At 41.1% G+C, this 26,413-nt stretch overlaps 1 protein-coding gene across 1 annotated transcript; it reads left to right on the forward strand.

The window, feature by feature from the left end:
* The first annotated feature begins 15 nt into the window (after positions 1–15).
* Positions 16–22,076, forward strand: LOC135512507 (palmitoyltransferase ZDHHC16A-like). The gene is made up of 11 exons (XM_064934597.1): positions 16–156; positions 16,086–16,344; positions 16,843–17,037; positions 17,151–17,239; positions 17,472–17,500; positions 17,649–17,782; positions 17,981–18,064; positions 18,342–18,427; positions 18,889–19,012; positions 19,089–19,159; positions 19,316–22,076. The coding sequence occupies exons 2-11, from the start codon at positions 16,093–16,095 to the stop codon at positions 19,416–19,418; spliced, it is 1,167 nt and encodes a 388-aa protein (XP_064790669.1). The 5' UTR covers positions 16–156; positions 16,086–16,092; the 3' UTR covers positions 19,419–22,076.
* Positions 22,077–26,413: the final 4,337 nt, after the last annotated feature.

Below are 26,413 nucleotides of genomic sequence, written 5' to 3' on the forward strand. Positions count from 1 at the left end.
TGAGTCTGCGCAGTAGAGGTGTAGCGTTTGGCTAAAAACGAAGCCCGCGCCAGAGTATCTATCTTTCAAGTATTCGCCTCCGAATAATTTAAACCTACTTCGGTATAATGGCCAGAGATAACACCTTTCTCGCGGGTGGCGTGCGATCCTAAGAAAGTGAGTAAATACATTCAATGTATTTGTGCAATGGTAGCTTGCAAGCAGCATACAATGCTACTCTCGAAGCTTGTTACTGGTTAGCTCACGACACCGCTGGTCTGTGCCAATGGGTTTATCATTTCAATAGATTATTTTTGGCAGACAGGGCGGTGAAGAAGATGTCAGCGTTTAAATTGATATGAATGTCTGCATATTATTGTTTAGCTATCTTTTATAAATAGCCTTCGTTCCGTCGTGCTGTCACATTGAACCCTCATCCTTTTGTTTTTACACTGCTGCCACTCGCTGTTTTATCTATGTATAGCCACTTTTTAAATTGTCTCGACTACCCTGTACCCCCTGTATAATGGCTCGTTGTTCTGTCATTTTATTGTGTTATATCACTTTAGTTTGTTTTAATAAATATGTTCTTAACTATATTTCTTTAACTGCATTGTTGGTTAATTAAGGGCTTGTAAGTGAGCGTTTCAGCTAAGGTCTACTACACGTGTTGTATTCGGTGCACGATACAAATACAATGTTCAATTGAAATCAAATTGTATCACGAAAAAGCTTTATTATTTCTGTGACAGTGGCAGACCGAGGTAAAGACAGTTTCAGGTTGGTTATTCGCCTGTAGTTTTCCTTACGTCCACCAACAGCAGTTAGGGACCGTCAACATAGTGACAAATCAAAATATTCAAATTCCTATAGCTATTTAACCATTACTCCTAAAACTTTCAAAGCTGGTTCTAACTAACCCGATGGCTTAGACACGCATTACACACATTTATTTTTTGTCGATTTACATGTTGCACTATTTTAAATTTATTTTTTTACATTTTTGAATTTCTATAGCTCATTGGTCGTATGTCCTACTGGACACAAACAAGGTTCAGAATGCCCACTGACTACCCTTCTATATTGCACACCCTTTAGTTTGTCCATTTTCTATCTCACATGTTTTTAAATGAATTTTTCCAAATTTAAAATTTCAATAGGTCCTTGGTCATGTGACCTAGAGACTTCAAACAAGGTTCAGAATGTCCACTCAGGGGGCCTCGACATTGCACACCTGCTAGTTAGTCCATTTTCATTTCAAGATTTTACATGAATTTAAAAAAAAATGTAGGATTTCAATAGCTCCTTGGTCATGTGACCTACTGACTCCAAACATGGTGCAGAATGTACCCTTATTTATTGCACACTTTTGTTTTTGTACTGTAAAATCACGTGGTTTAATGTACATTTTTCGTAGTTTTAAACTTCATGTCAATTACACACCTAAGAAGTGTGCAGTGGATATACACCCATATTGCTTAACCTCGAGTTATGTCTCTTCTATATTGTTGTACATTAATATTAGTATGACAATTAGGGGGTTCAGTCCAGTGTTGTGTTTACCCTTTTCTTTAATATTTATCTATAATTATTGGTAGTTCTAAGTACTTATTTTCCCAGTTTTACTGTGTGTCCCCCCCCCCCCCCCCACAGTATTTAAGACGCACACAATAGGAGAGAGACAGATAATATCTCCTTTCGTCGTTAATATCAACCATAAAGGAAAAGGACAAAGTACGAGAGTCATGCTATTAATTGTCTAAAGCAGGGATGGAGAGTGAGATGGTGAGGTAGGCTGCAGTGAGTTTACTGGTCAATACATATACTGAACATGTAACCACAGTAATGTTGGCTAGTAAGTAAATCAATGAATAAAAATGTAATATTGACAAATGAAACAGAAATTGTAGACCTTTAATCCTTTCCAACATGTCAGACACTTCAAATCAAATGTATTTGTCACATACACATGGTTAGCAGATGTTAATGCGAGTGTCGCAAAATGCTTGTGCTTCTCGTTCTGACAATGCAGTAATAACCAACAAGTAATCTAACCTAACAATTCCAAAACTACTACCTTATACACACAAGTGTAAAGGGATAAAGAATATTACATAAAGATATGAATGAGTGATGGTACAGAACGGCATAGGCAAGGTGCAGTAGATGGTATCGAGTACAGTATATACATATGAGATGAGTAATGTAGGGTATGTAAACAAAGTGGCATAGTTTAAAGTGGCTAGTGATACATGGATTACATAAAGATTACATAAAGATGAGAACATTTCAGTGTTAACTTTCTCTTTATCCCTGGTTGATGTACATTTCAGAGCCTCTTCAGTGTGGATGGGGTATAGCATACATTTTCAACAACAAATACTGCACTTCAAGTTTGTGTTCTCTACTCTGTTTAACTATTTTGTCTTCATCCCAAGTTACGGCACATGGAGCCATCGTTGGCATGCAAAACATTCAATCTAAAACAAAACAAAGCGTAACACGTTATAAATAACATCAAATATCAATGTAGAATGACGAAGTAGCCATCCATTGTGTTACATCATAAATTGTCTTACATGGCGTCACTGTTGTCAAAAGATTATAAACATGTTAAATAATGTTACTAACCCAGTCAGTCTTTGGGCCACATCCAGGTTCTTTATCAGTGGCACACATGAAATAGTTGTTGGCTTTGTTGAACTCTGAAATCATAGGCATGAACTGAACATAGGGCTGTCTGACACAACTACATAAAAATATTGAATTTACATTTACTTTGAATTAAATGTCATTACATACCAGACATGTTTAGTATATCCTCAGCCATTTCTTTTCTCAACTTCCTTGGCCATCTACCGTAATTGCTGGACTATTAAGCGCACCTGAATATAAACCGCACCCACTGAATTATTAAAAAATATGTACTTGGTACATAAATAAGCTGCACATGTCTATAAGCCGCAGGTGCCTACCGGTACATTAAAAACCAATGAACTTTACACAGCATTTAAACGAAACATGGCTTGTAACAAAAATTAAACCATAGCCTACCAAGAAAGTCATTGGTCACTATCTTCCTCCTCCTGTGCACTGAAACCACTGAAGTCATCTCCTTCGGTGTCGGAGTTGAATAGCCTCAGAATTGCTTCATCCGATGTTGGATCGTTTTCATTGTCGCTCTCATCACTTTCATCCAGGGGCAAATACCCTGCTGAGCTCATGCTGCCCCTTCAACACGCAGCAGTCCAAACTTTTCAAAACCCGTTGATGATAGTGGATTTTTTGACAATGCTCCACGCTGTCAGAACCCACTGGCAGACTTGACCAATAGTTGCTCTTCGCATGCGGCCTGTTTTAGTGAAGGATTTCTCCCCACTTGTCATCCAAGCCTCCCACTGAACAAGGAGCGCCACCTTAAATGCACGATTTACACTGATGTCGAGTGGCTGAAAATACTTTGGGCCATCTGCTTTTCTTCCCTCTGAAAGCTTTTGTTGTCTTTTTGCACTGAGTCAGTTCCTCACACTGCTGTTTCCAACGTCTTATCATCGACTCATTAAGGCCAAGCTCCCGTGCAGCAGCTCTATTTCCTTTTCCAACAGCCAGATCGAACACCTTCAACTTGAAAGCTGCATCATATGCATTTCTCCGTGTCTTTGCCATGATGAGGGTGACAAAATTACTACCGTAATCAGAATGATGGGAAGTTTGAGCGCGCTCGATTCGCTCAGTTTTTTGGCGGCATGAATCTTGTGAAAGCGGGAAAGCGAGGTTCAAAGTGTGGGAATAAAGTAGCGGCTTATAGTCCGGAAATTTCTCCTCCATTCCACTTTACGTCCACCCAGTCGTCTTTTCCATGGCAGGATCAGGATCACACACAGCCTAAATTATAGCCACTGAACCAATTACAGGACAATAATAAAAGTAGTATATGGGATCCAACCCTATCACAGAGTGAATAAATGTAGAGCATTTGTAGACTTTTAGAAAAAAATATTAAGTGACCGTTTCATCAGTACGTGCTTAAAAAAAGTCATGACAGTGCCCACCAAATCTATGACTATAGAGAATGAATTGTAAGCACCAAAGTGTGTTTGTAAAAATAATAGCTGAAAATGTCAGTTGTTGAACATAATACTTCTATTCGCAATAGCAATTTATGATATATGCAGTTGAGGAATATTCCATGTACCAACAGTACATGTAGGACAGACAATAGAAATTCCCACATACAGTATTTCTATTCTTTTTTTCTCTCACCTTTATTCATCCAGGTAAGCCAGTTGAGAACAAGTTAATCCCTATCGGCTTTTTTTGGTCCTCCAATAATAGGTATCGGCGTAGAAAAACACATCAGTCGACCTATAATAAGAATTTGTTCTTAACTGACTTGCCATGTTAAATAAAGGTCACACACACACCACACTGACCAAAAAGTTAATTTGTTGGCATTTACGTATGTCCCTACTGGGCATTTACGTATGTCCCTATTACCAGTAAAACATAATCAAAACCTATTTCTTTCACTTACTTGCTGTGCTGTTTTGTTGTTCATTTGTTTTGTCGTTTGTTTTGTCATTGAACTTCCGGCGCCGACAGAGATGGCCGCCTCGCTTCGCGTTCCTAGGAAACTATGCAGTTTTTTGTTTTTTTTACGTGTTATTTCTTACATTAGTACCCCAGGTCATCTTAGGTTTCATTACATACAGTCGAGAAGAACTACTGTATATAAGATCAGCGTCAACTCACCATCAGTACGACCAAGAATATGTTTTTCGCGACGCGGATCCTGTGTTCTGCCTTACAAACAGGACAACGGAATGGATCGCATGCAGCGACCCAAAAAAACGACTCCGAAAAAGAGGGAAACGTGGCGGTCTTCTGGTCAGACCACGGAGACGGGCACATCGTGCCCCACTTCCTAGCATTCTTCTTGCCAATGTCCAGTCTCTTGACAACAAGGTTGATGAAATCCGAGCAAGGGTAGCATTCCAGAGGGACATCAGAGACTGTAACATTCTGTGCTTCACGGAAACATGGCTCACTGGAGAGACGCTATCCGAAGCGGTGCAGCCAACGGGTTTCTCCACGCATCGCGCCGACAGAAACAAACACCTTTCTGGTAAGAAGAGGGGTGGGGGTGTATGCCTTATGGCTAACGAGGCATGGTGCGATGAAAGAAATCTACAGGAACTCAAATCCTTCTGTTCACCTGATTTAGAATTCCTCACAATCAAATGTAGACCGCATTATCTACCAAGAGAATTCTCTTCGATTATAATCACAGCCGTATATATCCCCCCCAAGCAGACACATCGATGGCTCTGAACGAACTTTATTTAACTCTTTGCAAACTGGAAACCATTTATCCGGAGGCTGCATTCATTGTTGCTGGGGATTTTAACAAGGCTAATCTGAAAACAAGACTCCCTAAATTTTATCAGCATATCGATTGTGCAACCAGGGGCGGAAAAACCTTGGATCACTGTTACTCTAACTTCCGCGACGCATATAAGGCCCTGCCCCGCCCCCCTTTCGGAAAAGCTGACCACGACTCCATTTTGCTGATACCTGCCTACAGACAAAAGCTAAAAAAAGAAGCTCCCACGCTGAGGTCTGTCCAACGCTGGTCCGACCAAGCTGACTCCACACTCCAAGACTGCTTCCATCACGTGGACTGGGACATGTTTCGTATTGCTTCAGATAACAACATTGACGAATACGCTGATTCAGTGTGCGAGTTCATTAGAACGTGCGTTGAAGATGTCGTTCCCATAGCAACGATTAAAACATTCCCTAACCAGAAACCGTGGATTAATGGCAGCATTCGCGTGAAACTGAAAGCGCGAACCACTGCTTTCAATCATGGCAAGGTGTCTGGTAACATGACTGAATACAAACAGTGCAGCTATTCCCTCCGTAAGGCTATCAAACAAGCTAAGCGTCAGTACAGAGACAAAGTAGAATCCCAATTCAACGGCTCCGACACGAGGCATGTGGCAGGGTCTACAGTCAATCACGGACTACAGGAAGAAATCCAGCCCAGTCACAGACCAGGATGTCTTGCTCCCATGCAGACTAAATAACTTTTTTGCCCGCTTTGAGGACAATACAGTGCCACTGACACTGCCTGCAACGGAAAAATGCAGTCTCTCCTTCACTGCAGCCGAGGTGAGTAAAACATTTAAACGTGTTAACCCTCGCAAGGCTGCAGGCCCAGACGGCATCCCCAGCCGCGCCCTCAGAGCATGCGCAGACCAGCTGGCTGGTGTGTTTACGGACATATTCAATCAATCCCTATACCAGTCTGCTGTTCCCACATGCTTCAAGAGGGCCACCATTGTTCTTGTTCCCAAGAAAGCTAAGGTAACTGAGCTAAACAACTCCCGCCCCATAGCACTCACTTCCGTCATCATGAAGTGCTTTGAGAGACTAGTCAAGGATCATATCACTTCCACCCTACCTGACACACTAGACCCACTCCAATTTGCTTACCGCTCAAATAGGTCCACAGACGATGCAATCTCAACCACACTGCCCTAACCCATCTGGACAAGAGGAATACCTATGTGAGAATGCTGTTCATCGACTACAGCTCGGCATTCAACACCATAGTACCCTCCAAGCTCGTCATCAAGCTCGAGACCCTGGGTCTCGACCCCGCCCTGTTCAACTGGGTACTGGACTTCCTGATGGGCCGCCCCCAGGTGGTGAGGGTAGGTAACAACATCTCCTCCCCGCTGATCCTCAACACTGGGGCCCCACAAGGGTGCGTTCTGAGCCCTCTCCTGTACTCCCTGTTCACCCACGACTGCGTGGCCACGCACGCCTCCAACTCAATCATCAAGTTTGCGGACGACACAACAGTGGTAGGCTTGATTACCAACAACGACGAGACGGCCTACAGGGAGGAGGTGAGGGCCCTCGGAGTGTGGTGTCAGGAAAATAACCTCACACTCAACGTCAACAAAACTAAGGAGATGATTGTGGACTTCAGGAAACAGCAGAGGGAACACCCCCCTATCCACATCGATGGAACAGTAGTGGAGAGAGTAGCAAGTTTTAAGTTCCTCGGCAAGTTCCTCGGCATACATCACAGACAAACTGAATTGGTCCACTCACACAGACAGCATCGTGAAGAAGGCGCAGCAGCGCCTCTTCAACCTCAGGAGGCTGAAAGAATTTGGCTTGTCACCAAAAGCACTCATAAACTTCTACAGATGCACAATCGAGAGCGTCCTGGCGGGCTGTATTACCGCCTGGTACGGCAACTGCTCCGCCCTCAACCGTAAGGCTCTCCAGAGGGTAGTGAGGTCTGCACAACGCATCACCGGGGGCAAACTACCTGCCCTCCAGGACACCTACACCACCCGATGTTACAGGAAGGCCATAAAGATCATCAAGGACATCAACCACCCGAGCCACTGCCTGTTCACCCCGCTATCATCCAGAAGGTGAGGTCAGTACAGGTGCATCAAAGCTGGGACCGAGAGACTGAAAAACAGCTTCTATCTCAAGGCCATCAGACTGTTAAACAGCCACCACTAACATTGAGTGGCTGCTGCCAACACACTGACACTGACTCAACTCCAGCCACTTTAATAATGGGAATTGATGGGAAATGATGTAAATATATCACTAGCCACTTTAAACAATGCTACCTTATATAATGTTACTTACCCTACATTATTCATCTCATATGCATACGTATATACTGTACTCTATATCATCGACTGCATCCTTATGTAATACATGTATCACTAGCCACTTTAACTATGCCACTTTGTTTACATACTCATCTCATATGTATATACTGTACTCGATACCATCTACTGTATCTTGCCTATGCTGCTCTGTACCATCACTCATTCATATATCCTTATGTACATATTCTTTATCCCCTTACACTGTGTATAAGACAGTAGTTTAGGAATTGTTAGTTAGATTACTTGTTGGTTATTACTGCATTGTCGGAACTAGAAGCACAAGCATTTCGCTACACTCGCATTAACGTCTGCTAACCATGTGTATGTGACATAAAATTTGATTTGATTCATTCTCAACCAGGATTTCTATGGAATGCCGTTTGGGTCTTTGCTTGTCAAAAAATATACTATTTGACCAATCAAGACCTGAATATGTCTGCACGTCACATAATAATGTAACGCATTCATTTATTCTTTATGTAGTTATTACACATTGATTACACTATCACTCGTATTTCATATGTCACAACGATTAATCCATACGTATGCTGTGATGCTGGTAATGTTGTCTCGCGCACCTACAATGCTGGTCATTAAAAATAAAGCTAGCTAGCTCATGGATGCAAACAATCTAGGTGTCATCTAAAATAACCCTAATTTATAAGACCGTTCTTATTTGATTAATGGTGGTCGGACCATCTATGTGAAGCTAGCCACAATAAAGATGAGTCACAATAGTGGACTTTGTGTTTAGCCTTCAAAATAAAAGTATGGCATAATTCTACTATTCATATTTATTTGCGTCACTGTCAATGACACTTTTATTTTGAAGGCAAACTGCAAATTCCACTATTGTGCCTAACCCTCATTGTGGCTAGCTTCACAACACATAAACCGGTCCTGTCGAGCCAGCCAGATGAAGTTGGCTGGCTGCTTATAACATAAGCTTTGGGCAACAGGGTTAAGTAGCTGGCTAGCTATTTATTTTCATGAACTGAAATTTAATTTCAATAGGCGAACAACAAGAGGCAACCTAGCTAATACTTGCTCACAAGGATTCCTAAATCATTGCTAAGAATAATGAAACTGACTGCAGTTTCTACTGGTCATTGTTTTCAGGATAGTTGTTGTATTGGTGCTAGGTAGGTACCAAGCTAAAGGTAGCTACCTCAGAAGTTGCGGTCAAACAAATTATTCTTTATTATCAATGCGGTATTGTAAACACATAATTTGTGGCCGGTGTTCGGTTGTTTGCAGACTTTTTTTGTACAGCTTTGAGAGGGCTACTGTATCCTCTGACACCCAAAGACCCAAATGGTGTTCCACAGTATGTTGTGAAGCTAATAGCAGTGACGGTATTACTGTGTAGCTCCGGTAGGGCAACATCTGAAAAATAGCTCAGTTGGTAGTAGAGGTTGACCGATTTATGATTTTTCAACGCCGATACCGATTATAGGAGGTCCCAAAAAAAGCCAATACCGATTATTCAGGCAATTTTAAATTGATATATATATATATATATATTTGTAATAATGACAATTACAACAATACTGAATGAACACTTATTAACTTAATATAATACATCAATAAAATCAATTTAGTCTTAAATAAATTAATGAAACATGTTTAAAAAATGCAAAAACATTGTTGGAGAAGAAAATAAAAGTGCAAAAGGTGCCATGTTAAAAAAGCTAACATTTAAGTTCGTTGCTCAGAACATATGAAAGCTGGTGGTTCCTTTTAACACGAGTCTTCAATATTCCCAGGTAAGAATTTTTAGGTTGTAGTTATTATAGGACTATTTCTCTCTATACCATTTGTATTTCATATACCTTTGACTGTTGGATGTTCTAATAGGCACTTTAGTATTGCCAGCCTAGTCTCGGAAGTTGATAGGCTAGAAGTCATAAACAGCGCAATGCTTGAAGCATAGCGAAGAGCTGCTGGCAAATGCAGGAAAGTGCTGTTTGAATGAATGCTTACGAGCCTGCTGCTGCCTACCACCGCTCAGTCAGACTGCTCTTTCAAATCATAGACTTAATTATAATATAATAACAAAGAAATACAAGCCTTAGTTTCCGGATTTGACCATATTAATGACCTATCATTTCGAAACAAAATGTTTATTTTTTCAGTGAAATAAGGAACCGTTCTGTATTTTATCGAATGAGTGGCATCACTAAGTCTAACTATTGCTGTTATATTGCACAACCTTCAATGTTATGTCATAATTATGTACAATTCTGGCAAATGAATTACGTTCTTTGTTAGGAAGAAATGGTCTTCACACAGTTCGCAACGAGCCAGGCGGCCCAAAATGCTGACTCTGCTTGCGCAGAACGCAAGAGAAGTGACACAATTTCCCTAGTTAAAAGAAATTCATGTTAGCAGTCAACATTAACTTCTTGACGCTACCCATCTTTAGCGGGATAATTGTCATCAACAACAGCTGAATAGCATAGTGCCACATTCACATAATATTATTAAAAATATTTCTATTCATGAAATCACAAGTGCAATATTGTAAAACACAGTTTAGCCTTTTGTTAATCCACCTGTCGTCTCAGATTTTGAAAATATGTTTTCCAGCGAAAGCAATCCAAGCGTTTGTGTAAGTTTATCGATCGCCCAACAAAACATTATGTACAGTTAGCATTAAGTAGCTTGGTCACGAAAATCAGAAAAGCAAATTAATCGCTTACCTTTGATGATCTTTGGATGTTTTCACTCACAAGACTCCCAGTTACACAATAAATGTTCCTTTTGTTCCATAAAGATTATTTTTACATCCAAAATACAGTGCGGCAAAAAAGTATTTAGTCAGCCACCAATTGTGCAAGTTCTCCCACTTAAAAAGATGAGAGGCCTGTCATTTCATCATAGGTACACTTCAACTATGACAGACAAAATGAGAAAAGAAAATCCAGAAAATCACATTGTAGGATTTTTAATGAATTTATTTGCAAATTATGGTGGAAATAAGTATTTGGTCACCGACAAACAAGCAAGATTTCTGGCTCTCACAGACCTGTAACTTCTTCTTTAAGAGGCTCCTCTTGTCCTCCACTCGTTACCTGTATTAATGGCACCTGTTTGAACTTGTTATCAGCATAAAAGACACCTGTCCACAACCTCAAACAGTCACACTCCAAACTCCACTATGGCCAAGACCAAAGAGCTGCCAAATGACACCAGAAACAAAATTGTAGACCTGCACCAGGCTGGGAAGACTGAATCTGCAATAGGTAAGCAGCTTGGTTTGAAGAAATCAACTGTGGGTGCAATTATTAGGAAATGGAAGACATACAAGACCACTGATAATCTCCCTTGATCTGGGGCTCAGTGCAAGATCTCACCCCGGTGTGGTCAAAATTATCACAAGAACGATGAGCAAAAATCCCAGAACCACACAGGGGGACCTAGTGAATGAAGTTGAGACGTGGCTGGGTCTTTCAGCATGACAATGATCCCAAACACACCGCCTGGGCAACGAAGGAGTAGCTTCGTAAGAAGCATTTCAAGGTCCTGGAGTGGCCTAGCCAGTCTCCAGATCTCAACCCCATAGAAAATCTTTGGAGGGAGTTGAAAGTCTGTGTTGCCCAGCAACAGCCCCAAAACATCACTGCTCTAGAGGAGATCTGCATGGAGGAATGGGCCAAAATACCAGCAACAGTGTGTGAAAACCTTGTGAAGACTTACAGAAAACGTTTGACCTCTGTCATTGCCAATAAAGGGTATATAACAAAGTATTGAGATCAACTTTTGTTATTGACCAAATACTTATTTTCCACCATAATTTGCAAATAAATTCATTAAAAATCCTACAATGTGATTTTCTGGATTTTTTTTCTCATTTTCTTTAAGCCTCCAAATTTGTCATTTGTATCTGGTCAAGAGTCTGTCCCGACTTAGGCGCAGATCAAGTTCTCTCCACTTAATCATATTGTTTGTGTGTTCAGGACTACCCTCCTGGTGTTTCAGAATGGTGTTGATATTTGACCAGTCATTCACGCCTTTTATTATTTTGTAATCTTTTGTAGAAAAGAGCTTGCAGCAAAAACAATACACAGTTGTTTTTGAGTATGAAAGCCAGCTTCTGGTAATCTTTTCCCCATTTGACAGCTGTCTGTAATAAGCCTGAATGGAAACCTATTCTATACTTGTTTTTAGGGTTTGAGTGCGCAGCGGTCCATTAACTCGGTCCTCATAAAGTCTGTTAAGACTGGGGCCCAATCTGCTGGGTCATTTGATGGAACATAAACTGTTCTAGAATGGTCTGAACTGCTTGTATCTGATGCTGGCTGTACACCTCTGGTTGCGCTAGTACTGGATGAGGTTGCCTGTACTTCACCTGGGTCTGTGTTAGTTCTTGCTGAAGACTGCTGTATTGGGTCTGTGTTAGTATTTGCTGAAGCCAGCTGTACTGGGTCTGTGTTAGTACTGTACTTGCTGAAGCTGCCATTACTAGGTCTGTGTTAGTATTTGCTGAAGCCAGCTGTACTGGGTCTGTGTTAGTACTGTACTTGCTGAAGCTGCCATTACTAGGTCTGTGTTAGTATTTGCTGAAGCCGGCTGTACTGTGTCTGCGTTAGTACTGGCTGAAGCTGGATGTGGATTACCTGAGTCTGTGCTTGTACTGGCTGATGATCCAGCACCTCCTCTACTGACACATGTAAGCATAGCACCTGTAAATTATAGTTAACAATACTATTATACATTTTATCAGCTGTATCAGGCCCATTTTAACTGGCTCCCCCAGATTTCTTTTATACACTTTTTAAAATATAAATACTATTTATACTATGGCTTGGCTGAATACTTGATGGTTATTATTTACTGAGAGATGTGCATCCATATTGCCCAGTATTCCTAGCTAGCTAATCAACATTTTTTTAATTCAATATATAAATCAATAGTCAATGTCAATCCATTGCTTTCCATCTTGCATTAGCCCAGAGTTTAAACTAAACCTTGACAGAGAGACTAAATAATAATTGCCTTGTTTTAAAATTCTGTACACCTATGAGTGCCATCACGCCCATATATTGTCTGGACTGGTACCCACAGAGGTTGCTGCTGGAAAGCACGAGTTCCATTTCATGAACGCATGTTCACACGTGACGCGGTTATCTTTTCCGAGCTGCAGTTTACACCGTTAACGCTTATCAAACGTAATAAATAGTTGTATTTCACTCTCACTTTGGTCAGGCACAAAGTCACAGAACACAAACCTGGAAGTGGCTGGAAAGCAAGCAAGACAGAAGGACCAAGAGATGCACTGTCCAGCTAGGTTAGCAAGACAGACAGACTAGAGAGGGATGCACATCAACTTAACGTTACTGTTATTTGCTGACATCAAACTTGGAGAGAACACAGGTTTAGCTGATTGCTGTTCCCGCAATTCACTCTCATGGTGTTTTTTTCTTCTTGTTTTGTGACCAGAAGGATAGTTCCGCTCATCCTCTCATCGAAGTTGTAAACATTGACACCAACTTTGACATGAGGGGGAGGTGAGGCTCTTGCGTAATTTGCGGGCCCAACGCAACTTGCGCAATGAGCGTATAAGGGCCACTCTGCTCTGACTGGGAATACAGATGTGCATCTGGTCATATATACCGTAAAAAGAAAGTAGGGGCATGGATCAGAAAACCAGTCAGTATCTTGTGTGACCACCATTTGCCTCCATGTAGCGCAACACATCTTCGCATAAAGTTGATCAGGCTGTTGATTATGGCCTGTGGAATGTTGTCCCAATCTTCTTCAATGGTTATGCGGATTTCCTCTATTGGCGGGGACACACTGTCGTACACGTCGATACAGAGTAACTGAAACATGCTCAATGTCTGGTGAGTATGCAGGGCATGGAAGAACTGGGAAATTGTCAGCTTCCAGGAATTGTGTACAGATCCTTGTGACATGGGGTTGTGTATTATCATTCTGAAACATGAGGTGATGGTGGCAGATGAATGGCAGGACAATGGGCCTTAGGATCTTGTCATGCTATCTCTGTGCATTCAAATTGCCATCTGTAAAATACAATTGTGTTAATTTTCCGTAGCTTATGCCTGCCCATACCATAACCCCATCGCCACCATGGGACACTCTGTTTACAACGTTGACATCAGCAAACCCGCTCATAAGCAAGGCCTGTGATTGTGAGGCAGGTTGTACGTACTGCCAAATTCTATAAAATGTTGGAGGTGGCTTATGGTAGAGAAATTAACATTAAATTCTCTGGCAAAAGCTCTGGTTGATATTCCTGCAGTCAGTATTGAGTTGTGTGACAACTGCACATTTGTGTCCTTTTATTGTCCCCGGCACAAGGTGCATCTGTGTAATGATCATACTGTTTAATCAGCTTCTTGATATGCCACACCTGTCAGGGGGATGGATTATCTTAACAAAGGATAAAATGCTCACGAACAGGGATGTAAACAATTTGGTTTCACAAAATTTGAGAGAAATTAGCTTTTTGTACATTTTGGAATATATCTAGGATATTTTATTTCAGCTCATGAAGGCATGTTGTGTTTTTTAATAATTTTGTTCAGTGCATTTTTTTGTTTGTTACTCAGACACCTGTGACCCTTTTTAAAATCTTGGTTTGTGACCCACAAGTTGAGAATTGCTGATTTTTAAATACCTAAATATACTTGCATTCACTGAGTATTTAGTATTTGAAAGTCAAACATTAATTTCCCAACTGCTTTTTCTATAATCCTACAGGCTCTTTATCATTCTCCATACCTTATATTCTAATGCATCCAACATTATGCACGCTCACCATGGTATAGGGATGCTGCTGGTTTAGAACTCTGGTTTAGAACTCAAACTCTGGATTTCTTATTGCAGAGCTCATTGTACAACTGTTTTTAGAGAATATTGTATTGCAAGGTGTGCTATATGTGTAGGCTATGCCATACGGATTGGTTAATATGCATTTCCAGCTGTCGTTTTTAAATCTCCATTCTAGCATACATAACACAAAGCCCACTGCTAGTTTTCAGTTTCCTCCATTTTTCTTCAGAAATGGCTCTTGCTAGAATCTATTTTTGTTACTTTTTGATTGTTTTCAATCACAGTACGGTACTTACTTGTTACCCCAAAATTATTTGATATTGAGATTAAAAATGGCTTCATTGGGCCTTTTAAGAACATCTGGATATTGGAGAGGAAGAGGCGAAGCGAGAGGGTTTACTCCGCCCAAAATCTGCCCACAAACATAAGACTACAATGTGAGGCTTATTTGAATAAAAGCTTCCTGGTGGTTATGTTGTTACGAATGCACTGATATAAGTTGACGCATGTGGCATTTCGACAACTTTGAGAAAAAAACAACTTTATATCGGAGTTCTCATTGGCGTGAATGGTTTCACCTGATCTCGTCGTTTGTCTCCTGCCTTCCATCTTTAAGGACATGTATTGACATTTTTAGCGCGTTTGGAATGCAGAATAGCAAGAGCTGCTGTAAATTAAGTGTTGTATTTTTTTTACAGCACTAGGCCTAGCAGTTGGTGGTTCAATCCCAAATCTACCCAATACACTTTGATTTGACAGGTGTTAGCAATTTGGTAATAGTTCCAATTTGGCCTCTGATAGGCTAGGTGGAAGTTTCACCATATTGCTTTGACCGATCAAACTATCTCCACAAGTGCATTGAGCAGAGGGTCAAGTGATCGGTTTGGAATTGGGCCAGTGATTTATAAATGTACATTTGACCTGTTTCCACATTATTCCTTTACGGAGTCCCCTTTTGGGGTGCCAGATAGCCTAGTGGTTAGAGCGTTGGGCAACTAACCAAAAGGTTGCTTGATCGAATCCCCGAGCTGACAAGGTAAAGATCTGTCATTCTGCCACTGAACATTGCAGTTAACCAACTGTTCCTCGGTCGTCATTGTAAATAAGAATTTTGTTCTTAACTGACTTGCCTAGTTAAATCAAATAAATTCATTTGGACTGTTTTAATCGAGATTTCATCATTGATTATTCTGCACGTTGTAGTCAACCCCCATCTGAAAAGGATGTGAAAGTATGAAACAACACTACTGCCACAGTTTATTTTATTTCCAAATGGCTGGAATGTAACTTCCCATCCAATGGCAGAGATTAAATGTGATGTCATGGGGTGGGGGGTGGTTTAATCTAATCCTAAATTGGAATCGCGGGTAGGCAGAAGGGCCAGCCAACTGTTCCAACATATGCCGTTATTCACAGGGAGCCAAAGGAATGTGGGAACATAGATCCCAAAGTCATAATTGCTACGTCCGGCAGATGACAAGAGAAGGAATAGGCCTGAACCCAGAACCAATACCATTCCTTACACCCATGTGGTCTTTGTAGCTGTGTGTGTGTACATTCATCCCTGTGTGTGTGTGTGTGTGTGTGTGTGTGTTTCAGGAGCAGAATGCGGCCGTGCCCCACCTTCCTGCTGGTGCTGCTGCGCTGGGTGCGGTTGCGCATGTGCGCCAGACGGTGGCGCTACAGCAATGGCAACAACAGTAGACTACCGCTGTGTGTTAGACAGAGATGGGCCTACCTCAAACTGATGGTTAACTCCCTCTATTACAACTCCCTCACCAACTCTGATGTCGTCATGGACTCACTGATGGAACCCATCTTCTGGATCGTGGACCTACTTACCCGCTGGTTCGGGGCGGTAAGTATGTGTGATAGTTGCACAGATGTTCTTGCTCATGAAACAATTTCTCCATCTCTTCAATTGATTCTCTGGTACCTTTTTTGTATACTTTTTAGCCAGTAGTTCTGAAAGTAGAGCGGTTCCCGACAATTACGTACTACATCACATTATGTGCACCATGTCATTGTTCTCTTGCTCTGCAGTGGGTGCATGATATACCTCTTGCTAGATATGGCGATGGGCTGAAGCTCTTCGGGAGAAATCAAATTGCTAGGGGGTGGGCCCATCTGGGGGCAAATGTAGGGAAAATGACACAGCACAGCTTTCAGAAAAAGAGTCGCTTTTCAAACCACTATTTTATGGCTAATTAAGACTAATTCTGCTCATAGATTATGCATGTTTGAACTATACATTGACACATCCAGCCCAAAGCGGGAGGTTTAAAAAAATACTAAGTAGTCGCCAAAGTTCCGGATCATGTCTTTAATTACTCGATCAATCTCTCCATTTCTCCAGGTGTTTGTCTGTCTGGTGGTGATACTGACCAGTTCTATCCTGCTGATAGCCTACGTGGGTCTGCTGCCCCTGATTCTCAACACCTACTCTCCACCCTGGATAGTCTGGCACATCGGTTATGGACACTGGAACCTCATCATGATTGTCTTCCACTACTATAAAGCCACCAAAACCGCCCCAGGATACCCCCCTACGGTACACACACACACACACACACACACACACACACACACACACACACACACACACACACACACACACACACACACACAGGGGTGGAATAAATATCTGTGTTGTGTTTATTCCAGGTAAAGAATGACATTCCATTTGTGTCCGTGTGTAAGAAGTGTATCATCCCCAAACCAGCCAGGACTCACCACTGTGGAATCTGCAACACGTAAGACAAACTCAGGTTGCCCCTAACCACAGATCTAAGATCAGATGACCCTATCGCATATCCTAACCATAACCACTATGGGGATGAAATAGCTGACCCTGGGCCAGTGGTACGGGAATTACTACCTACCTATCTACCTACTCGATAAACTCATAATCCTGCTACAGTATGGTAGCAGGGTAGTATGGTAGCGTTGTAGGCCAACGTTAACATGACATCGTCTACTTCACAGGTGCATTCTGAAAATGGATCATCATTGTCGTATCCTTTAAATGGAGTTGGAGAGTGGAGATTATGATTGGTAATGTCAAGTTATCAGGGATGGGTGACACCATTTATGGTGTGGATGGGTGTTATGAGGATGGGTGTTACTGTTTTTGGTTTCCTCCTTAACTCCCGTTCCCTCCAGCGTGGCTGAATAACTGTGTTGGCCATTTTAACCAGCGCTACTTCTTCTGCTTCTGTCTCTCCATGACCCTGGGCTGTGTCTACTGCAGCATCAGTGGCCGGAACCTCTTCCTAGATGCTTATAGTGCTATAGAGGTACACACATACGCTTGCAAACTCTTTGAGAGAGACCAGAGCCTGCTGGTCTGCTATCTCCTCCATTGTGGGGCTTCTATTGTTGAGAGGGTCATGTTCTACTTTAACAGTCTCTGTGTTCAGTTTTAACTCTTGAAGTGTTTCTGTTTATCTCTAACTCTTGGTTGTCTTGGTGTGTGTTTTTGCATTGTCCCATAGCGCTTCAAACACATGGACTTGGATAAATCAGGTGTCCCGGTTACAGGGATGGGGCAACTCATAGGAATCTTACCTCCTGGGCAGGTAGTACGCTTACACACGCACACACACACACACACACACACACTACCCCTTCCACGTCATTCTGCTTCTCGTAGTTACTTTCTTGTTCTTAGTGGTGGTAGGTCAATGGATAACTTAGATTTAAAGGGTGATATTGTTCATACGATCTTTGATCTTATATTATACTTATTATTGCATACTCATGAAACCGGTTACTTAAGCACAACCTCTGGTCCCGATTAGGATATGTTTTACTGTTTAGGCGTTTGTATGACCTCTGTATGTTGTTGTCAATCAGAGCACCTACCAGACCCCTCCTCCTCCCTACACGTTCAGAGACAAGATGTTCCACAAGAGTATCATCTACATGTGGGTATTAACTAGGTGAGATCTACTTCACAATATTACTGTTATTATTACTGTAATATGTAACTTTTTGGGTGACCTGACCATGTTCACATGGAAATGTTAGTTATAGATCTGTAATTGTCATTGAAAGGAAGTCTAAGAAGCAGTAGAAATGTTCTTTGAGCTATTTCTGTGCTTCCCATTCTTCCCGTAATGTTTTTGTCTTTTACTTTCGGTTTTGTACACCAGTTTCAAACAGCTGAAAATACAATATTTTTTGTTATAAAATATATTTCAGTGGTTTAGATGGTACAATTATTCTTTACACAATACCTGCTTGTTTTGCCACATTAACTGAAATAAGGGGCGAAAATAATAATTTTTGCAACCAAAGTACATTATTTTCCCGTAATGAAATGAATGAAAGAACAGCCTCACCGTACCGTGTGTGTTGTCATTGGTTGTTTTCCCCCAAAAACTGTGATTGGTCATTTTAGCACGGTGGCCGTAGCTCTGGGGGGGCTGACTATCTGGCACGCAGTGCTGATATCCCGAGGAGAGACCAGCATAGAGAGACACATCAACAACAAGGAGGCCGAACGCATGGCCAAACATGGCAAGGTGAGTACAAACACGCCACTTGTCTTAAAGTTGGCGGACACAAGCTATTTAAACTGTATTCTCCTCTTTCTCACAGGTGTACAAGAACCCCTTTAACTATGGCAGACTAAACAATTGGAAAGTCTTCTTTGGTGTGGAGAAGAGAAGGTTAGTTACATGCTTGTCACCAAGCAGTGTGAAGATCTGTTGCTCTGTGCAGATATTTAACACGCACATTATGTGACTGTTGTGGTCAGAAATAAAACACTATTAATAAATATTATTATTTCGTTGAGGTAACCTCTAGCACTCTTCTCTCTCCAGTCATTGGCTGACGCGAGTCCTCCTGCCCTCTGGACATGCCCCCTATGGGAACGGCCTGACCTGGGACATCTGTCCAATCAGAAAAGACATGATTCCCGTCTGAGCCAAATAGAAAATAACTGACTTGAGACATCTACCCAATAAAGAAATACCTGATGGCTGTCTGAACCCTGACCACACAGACTGTCTACAGAGAGAACTACATTTCCCTGTTGCCCCTGTTCCCTACAGGTGCTGAAGACCGATGACCAGGTTATATAGATGAGAAGTGGAGTTCTGAGCTGGAGAGTGAATACTCAAGAGAACTACAGGGATGGCCAGCAGGGAAGAGATGGGGAATGTTTGCAGCGCCCAAGTGAAACAAACCTGGTCATTTCCATGTAAAAGGACCCATGAGCACCAACATGTGAAGTTCATAGGAGCATGTCAAATTTGGTGTCAAATGAAAGCTATGAGTCAATATTTTTGAGAAATGAATGCATATATACAGTTGAAGTCAGAAGTTTACATACACTTAGACTGGAGTCACTTAAACTTGTTTTTCAACCACTCCACAAGATTCTTGTTAACAAACTATAGTTTTGGCAAGTCGGTTAGGACATCTACTTTGTGCATGACACAAGTAACTATCACAATTCCAGTGGGTCAGAAGTTTACATACACTAAGTTGACTGCCTTTAAACAGCTTGGAAAATTCCAGAACATGTCATGGCTTTAGAAGCTTCTGATGGGCTAATTTACAACATTTCAGTCATTTGGAGGTGTACCTGTAGATTTATTTCAAGGACTACCTTCAAACTCAGTGCCTCTTTGCCTGACATCATGGGAAAGTCAAAAGAAATCAGCCAGGACCTCAGGAAAACAAATTGTAGACCTCCACAAGTCTGGTTCATCCTTGGGAGCAATTTCCAAATGCCTGAAGATACCACGTTCATCTGTACAAACAATAGTACGCAAGGATAAACACCATGGTACCACGCAGCCGTCATGCATCTCAGGAAGTAGACTCATTCCGTGTCCTAGAGATGAACGTATTTTGGTGCGAAATGTGCAAATCAATCCCAGAACAACAGCAAAGGACCTTGTGAAGATGCTGGAGGAAACGGGTACAAAAGTATCTATATCCACAGTAAAACGAGACCTATATCGGCATAACCTGAAAAGCTGCTCGGCAAGGAAGAAGCCACTGCTCCAAAACCACCATAAAGCCAGACTATGGTTTGCAACTGCACATTGGGACAAAGATCGTACTGATGAAACAAAAATAGAACTGTTTGGCTATAATGACCATCGTTATGCTTGGAGGAAAAAGGGGGAGGCTTGCAAGCCGAAGAACACCACCCCAACCGTGAAGCACGGGGGTGGCAGCATCATGTTGTGGGGGTGCTTTCCTGCAGGAGGGACTGGTGCACTTCACAAAATAGATAGCATCATGAGTGAGGAGAATGATGTGGATATATTGAAGCATCATCTCAAGACATCAGTCTGGAAGTTAAAGCTTGGTCGCAAAATGGGTCTTCCAAATGGACGATGACCCCAAGCATACATCCAAAGTTGTGGCAAAATGGCTTAAGGACAACAAAGTCAAGGTATTGGAGTGGCCATTACAAAGCCCTGACCTCAATCGCATAGAAAAGTTGTGGGCAGAACTGAAAAAGCGTGTGCGAGCAAGGAGGCCTACAAACCTGACTCCGTTACACCAGCTCTGTCAGGAGGAAAGGACAAAATTCACCTTGTTTAACTTGTTGTGGGAAGCTTGTGGAAGGCTACCTGAAACGTTTGACCCAAGTTAAACAATTTAAAGGCAATGCTACCAAATACAAATTGAGTGTATGTGAACTTCTGACCAACTGGAATTGTGATGACATAAATAAAAGCTGAAATAAATCATTCTCTCTACTATTATTCTGACATTTCACATTCTTAAATTAAAGTGGTGATCCTAATTGACTGAAGACAGGGACTTTTACCTAGGATTAAATGTCAGGAATTGTGAAAAACTGAGTTTAAATATATTTGGCTAAGGTGTATGTAAACTTGCGACTTCAACTGTAAATGTTTAAATGATTTTACATCCTAAAAATGTGGAATAGGCAAACGCTTTGATTTTTTTGTCAAACAGATGGAAAAGGAGTCTTGGAAGACATCTACCAGAAAAAGTCTTAAAATGTATTAGAAATATATCAAAGGACAATACTATTGAAGTAAAGACCCCTGCCAACTAATGGCAACACATTTTTAGCTTAGGATAACTTTTTCTGCCTTCTGTAAGTTTTAAGAAACATTGCCTTTTGCCTTGAAATTCCTTTACCAGAAACCCACATATCTTTAAAATATTTAAAACATTTCTCCTTTACTTGTTACTCCTTCCAGAAGTAACAGGTAAAAGTATAACTATCAATTAGTGATAGTGTTTTTACTTTATGAATTAAGGTATTAACTTTTAATTCTGTTACCAAATTGGTAACAGAATTTCTGCAATTTAATTGGCTACAATGGGAAATCATAGTATTCGCATACCAAAGTTGTGTCACCTGCTACTGTCCTCCTTTCCACTGGCATACTTTTATGTTCAGCTTATAACTGTTTTGTTTTTGTCTAGTGGCCAAAGTCACTAGACAGAAATTAATTGTAACCTCTTAACAGCTTTTACTGACACCTACCCATGAGTCCTCTCTTTCCATTTACTGAAACCAGCCTCTTCTACTGAGCATCGGATGTCCATGGACGTAAAAAGTAGTTAAAATTTGGTTCAATCTGCCCTGGCCTTGATTTCATTGCCCACAGATGTTTTTGGGTCCGGACCAGCCTTGGTTTCAACATCCACAAACGTCTGGAACGGCCTTCATTTGACCCAAACATAGTGTTTCACAAGTTTGAACAGTACACTACAGTAGAGTATCGTTCAGTACATTACAGCACCGTAGGTGAAGTAAAGTATACAGCACCAGTCAACGGTTTGGACACACCTACTCTTTCCAGGGTCTACATTGTAAAATAATAGTGAAGACATCAAAACTATGAAATAACACATGGAATCATGTAGTAACCAGTTGTTAAGCAAATCTAAATATATTATATTAGAGATTCTTTAAAGTAGCCACCCTTTGCTTTGACAGCTTTGCACACTCTTCGCATTCCCTCAACCGGCTTCATGAGGTAGTCACCTGGAATGCATTTCAATTAGGTGTGCCTTGTTAATTTGTGGAATTTCTTTCCTTAATGCGTTTGAGCCAATTAGTTGTGTTTTGACAAGATAACCCTATTTGGTAAAAGATGAAGTCCATATTAGAAGTGACAGTCCGTCATTACTTTACGTCATGAAGTCCAGTCAATCCTGGGAAAATGTCAAGAATTTTAAAGTTTCTTCAAGTGCAAGTTGCAAAAACCATTAAGCTCTATGATGAAACTGGCTGTCATGAGAACCGCCACAGGAAAGGAAGACACCAGGTTATCTCTGCTGCAGAGGATAAGTTCATTAGAATAACCACCTCAGATTGCAGCCCAAATAAATGCTTCACAGAGCTCAAGTAACAGACACTTCTAACATCAACTGTTCAGAGTAGACCGCATGAATCAGACATTCATGGTCGGACCACTACTTAAGGACAGTAATGAGATGGTTGGACCACTACTAAAGGACAGTTTAAAAAAAATAAATTTTACCTTTATTTAACCAGGCAAGTCAGTTAAGAAAAAATTATTATTTTCAATGACGGCCTGGGAACAGTGGGTTAACTGCCTGTTCAGGGGCAGAACGACAGATTTGTACCTTGTCAGCTCGGGGGTTTGAACTCGCAAGCTTCCGGTTACTAGTCCAACGCTCTAACCACTAGGCTACCCTGCCGCCCCAAATGAGTAATGAGAAGAGACTTGCTTGGGCCAAGAAACACGAGCAATGGACATTAGACCAGTGGATATCTGTCCTTTGGCCTTGATGAATCCAAATGTGTGATTTTTTTTTTTGTGATATGCCATCCCATCTGGTTTTGACTTTGTGGGACTATCATTTGTTTTTCAACAGGACAATGACCCAAAACACACCTCCAGGCTGTGTAAGGTTTATTTGACCAAGGAGAGTGATTGAGTGCTGCATCAGATGACCTGGCTTCCACAATCACACGACCACAACCCAATTGATATGGTTTGGGATGAGTTGGACCACAGAGTGAAGGAAAAGCAGCCAACAAGTGCTCAGCATCTGTGGGAACTCGAGAGGAAAAGCAGAGTGCCAAGAGTGTGCAAAGCTGTCATCAAGGCAAAGGGTTGCTACTTTGAGGAATCTAAAATATTACATGATTCCGTTGGTGTTATTTCATAGTTTTGATGTCTTCACTATTATAATAAAAATTTAAGAAAAACCCTTGAATGAGTAGGTGTGTCCAGAGTAGGTGTGTACTGAACTACACTACCGTTCAAATGTTTGGGGTCACGTAGAAATGGTCCATTAAAATAACATCAAATTCATCAGAAATACAGTGTAGACATTGTTAATGTTGTAAATTACTATTGTAGCTGGAAACAGCTGATTTTTAATGGATATCTACATAGGTGTACAGAGGCCCATTATCAGCAACAAACACATGTGTTTCAATGGCACGTTGTTAGCTAATCCAAGTTTATAATTTTTAAAGGCAAATTGATTAGAAAACCCTTTTGCAATTGTTAGCACAGCTGAAAACTGTTGTGCTGATTATAGAAGCAATAAAACTTGTCTTGTTTGGTGGCATCGCTCATTAAAATAATAGCCAAGTATGCAAAGAATGATATTGCATATTTCTACCTTTTGGTCTAACTATTTAGGATACATCACCATGAACAGAATTGCATCCATAATTTTTCAATTATGTGAAGTACAGATCAGGGACCCATGATAAAATTATGTTACCAGGTGTAAATCCACTTCGCTTATTGTAATTCCAAACTCAAGCTGTTATCATAGCTGACACCACATTCTTTCTGCAGACATTGAATCTAGATATTTAAACGTTTTTGAAAATGTGGTCATGTAAAAAACTGAGGGAGATTTTAATGAAATTATGTTACCGAAATTTGCACCTGCACAGTTCATCCAGTAAATGTGTTTTTGTCAAATGTTCAGTGTAAATTGTTGAAAGTTGTCCTTATGCATAGATGTGTATGGTTTGTTAAACTTTGGAATCAATGGTTTTTGTTTGGCATAGATTTGAAATGTAAAATCTGACTGAGCACAATTCAGTTTACCGTGGAATTGCCCCCTACAAAATGTTTAAAACCTGGTCCTCTTAAAAAAAATAAAGGAGAGCCGCACACTCTAGGAGCTCGGATGCAAAAAAAATATTTATGTCCAACGTTTAGACAGACAAACTGTCTTCATCTGGGTATAATGACAAACACTGCGGGATGACTAATTTATAGTGTCAAAAGACACACGTGTCTGTAATCATGGCCGGGTGGAGCCTGATATCATTGGTTAATTCTCATATAGTAAAATAGCATTAAAAAAACAAATGGGTAGCGTACAATCATAGATACAATTTGGCTACATGAGGTGTATCAGATTGCATAGTAAATCACAGATGCGCAGAACAGGAGTTAAGAAAAGCATGGAACGCCTGGAGCTGTTTTGCATCCCTCCACAGAACAAAAATATCATCAATCTACCGTTTCCATATAATGATATTAGGCAAGAAAACATTTGTTTCTCCACGTAACCCACATACAAATTAGCATAGTTAGGAGCCAAGGGGGATCCCATAGCAGTACCCTTCGTCTGAATAAAGAATCTTTTAGGACCATGAAGTGTGTGAGTACTATTTCAGCCAATGTTATAATGCATGCACTGGAAGGTTCCGGTTGGAGTTCCGGTTGGAGCGAGCGGTCGCATCTACACTTCGGTCCGCAGGTAGTATAACTTTTCATTACATTTCATTACATTTCGTTATAGTACAACGGTTTGATTTGCCTAATCTTAGCAATTTCTTCTTAGCCAGCTACATAGCCGTCTTTGTATCAACGACAATTGCATAATTATCGTATTTGCCGTCCTAACGTATCTGCCCAGCAGCTAGCTAAGCAGCTAGCTAACATCCACTGTCCACTAGCACTGTAGAAACTATTACACTCTACTGAACGACTCGATTAGCGTAGTGTCAGCTAGCTACATAGTTGTCTTCGTATCCAAGATAATTGTGCAGTTTAGAGTGTGTAGACTTAGAGTGATTATCTTAATTTACCGAGGTTAGCTAGCCAGCTATTTGTCGTCCTTAACGTAGGAAATGCTGCTAGCTAGCTAGCCAACAGCTAGCCAACCTCTACCGAATTGAACTCCAACTACCCGGTCAACATTCCGCGTCGCTCCACAGGTAGTATCACATTTTCATTTCACTTCATTACAGTACAACGGTTGATTTGTTTGATCGTAGCTAGCCAGCTACATAGCCGTCTTTGTATCTAAGACAATTGTGTAGTCTAGAGCGATTTTCTAGGTTAGCTGGCCAGCTATTGTCGTTCTTCTAACGTAGCTAGCCAGCTAGCCCCCGAATAGCAGCACTGTAGTAACTATTACAGTACAACGGTTTGTTTTGTTTGATCCTAGCTAGCTACATAGCCGTCTTTGTATCTAAGACAATTGTGTAGTCTAGAGCGATTTTCTAGGTTAGCTGGCCAGCTATTGTCGTTCTTCTAACGTAGCTAGCCAGCTAGCCCCCGAATAGCAGCACTGTAGTAACTATTACAGTACAACGGTTTGTTTTGTTTGATCCTAGCTAGCTACATAGCCGTCTTTGTATCTAAGACAATTGTGTAGCCTAGAGCGATTTTCTAGGTTAGCCAGCCAGCTATTGTCGTTCTTTTAAAGTAACGGAACGCAATCAACCTTGCTAGCTAGCCAGCTAGCCCCGAATAGCAGCACTGTAGAAACTATCACACTCGACGGAACGACTTGATTAGTGTAGTGTCAACATCGCAGCCACTACCAGCTAGCCTACTCCAGCAGTACCGTATCATTTCAATCATTTTAGTCAATAAGATTCTTGCTACGTAAGCTTAACTTTCTGAACATTCGAGACGTGTAGTCCACTTGTCATTCCAATCCCCTTTGCATTAGCGTAGCCTCTT

Source organism: Oncorhynchus masou, chromosome 24, assembly GCF_036934945.1.
Source record: "Oncorhynchus masou masou isolate Uvic2021 chromosome 24, UVic_Omas_1.1, whole genome shotgun sequence".
Classification (NCBI taxonomy): Eukaryota; Metazoa; Chordata; class Actinopteri; order Salmoniformes; family Salmonidae; genus Oncorhynchus; species Oncorhynchus masou.

What these genes read in the sequence shown, in the direction of transcription:
- LOC135512507 (XM_064934597.1), top strand. Translation starts at nt 16,093, where the DNA reads ATGCGGCCGTGCCCCACCTTCCTGCTGGTGCTGCTGCGCTGGGTGCGG. An exon ending in GAATCTTACCTCCTGGGCAG is followed by an intron (nt 18,065 to 18,341) that starts GTAGTACGCTTA and finishes GTTGTCAATCAG; the next exon opens with AGCACCTACCAGACCCCTCC. An exon ending in TACATGTGGGTATTAACTAG is followed by an intron (nt 18,428 to 18,888) that starts GTGAGATCTACT and finishes TGGTCATTTTAG; the next exon opens with CACGGTGGCCGTAGCTCTGG.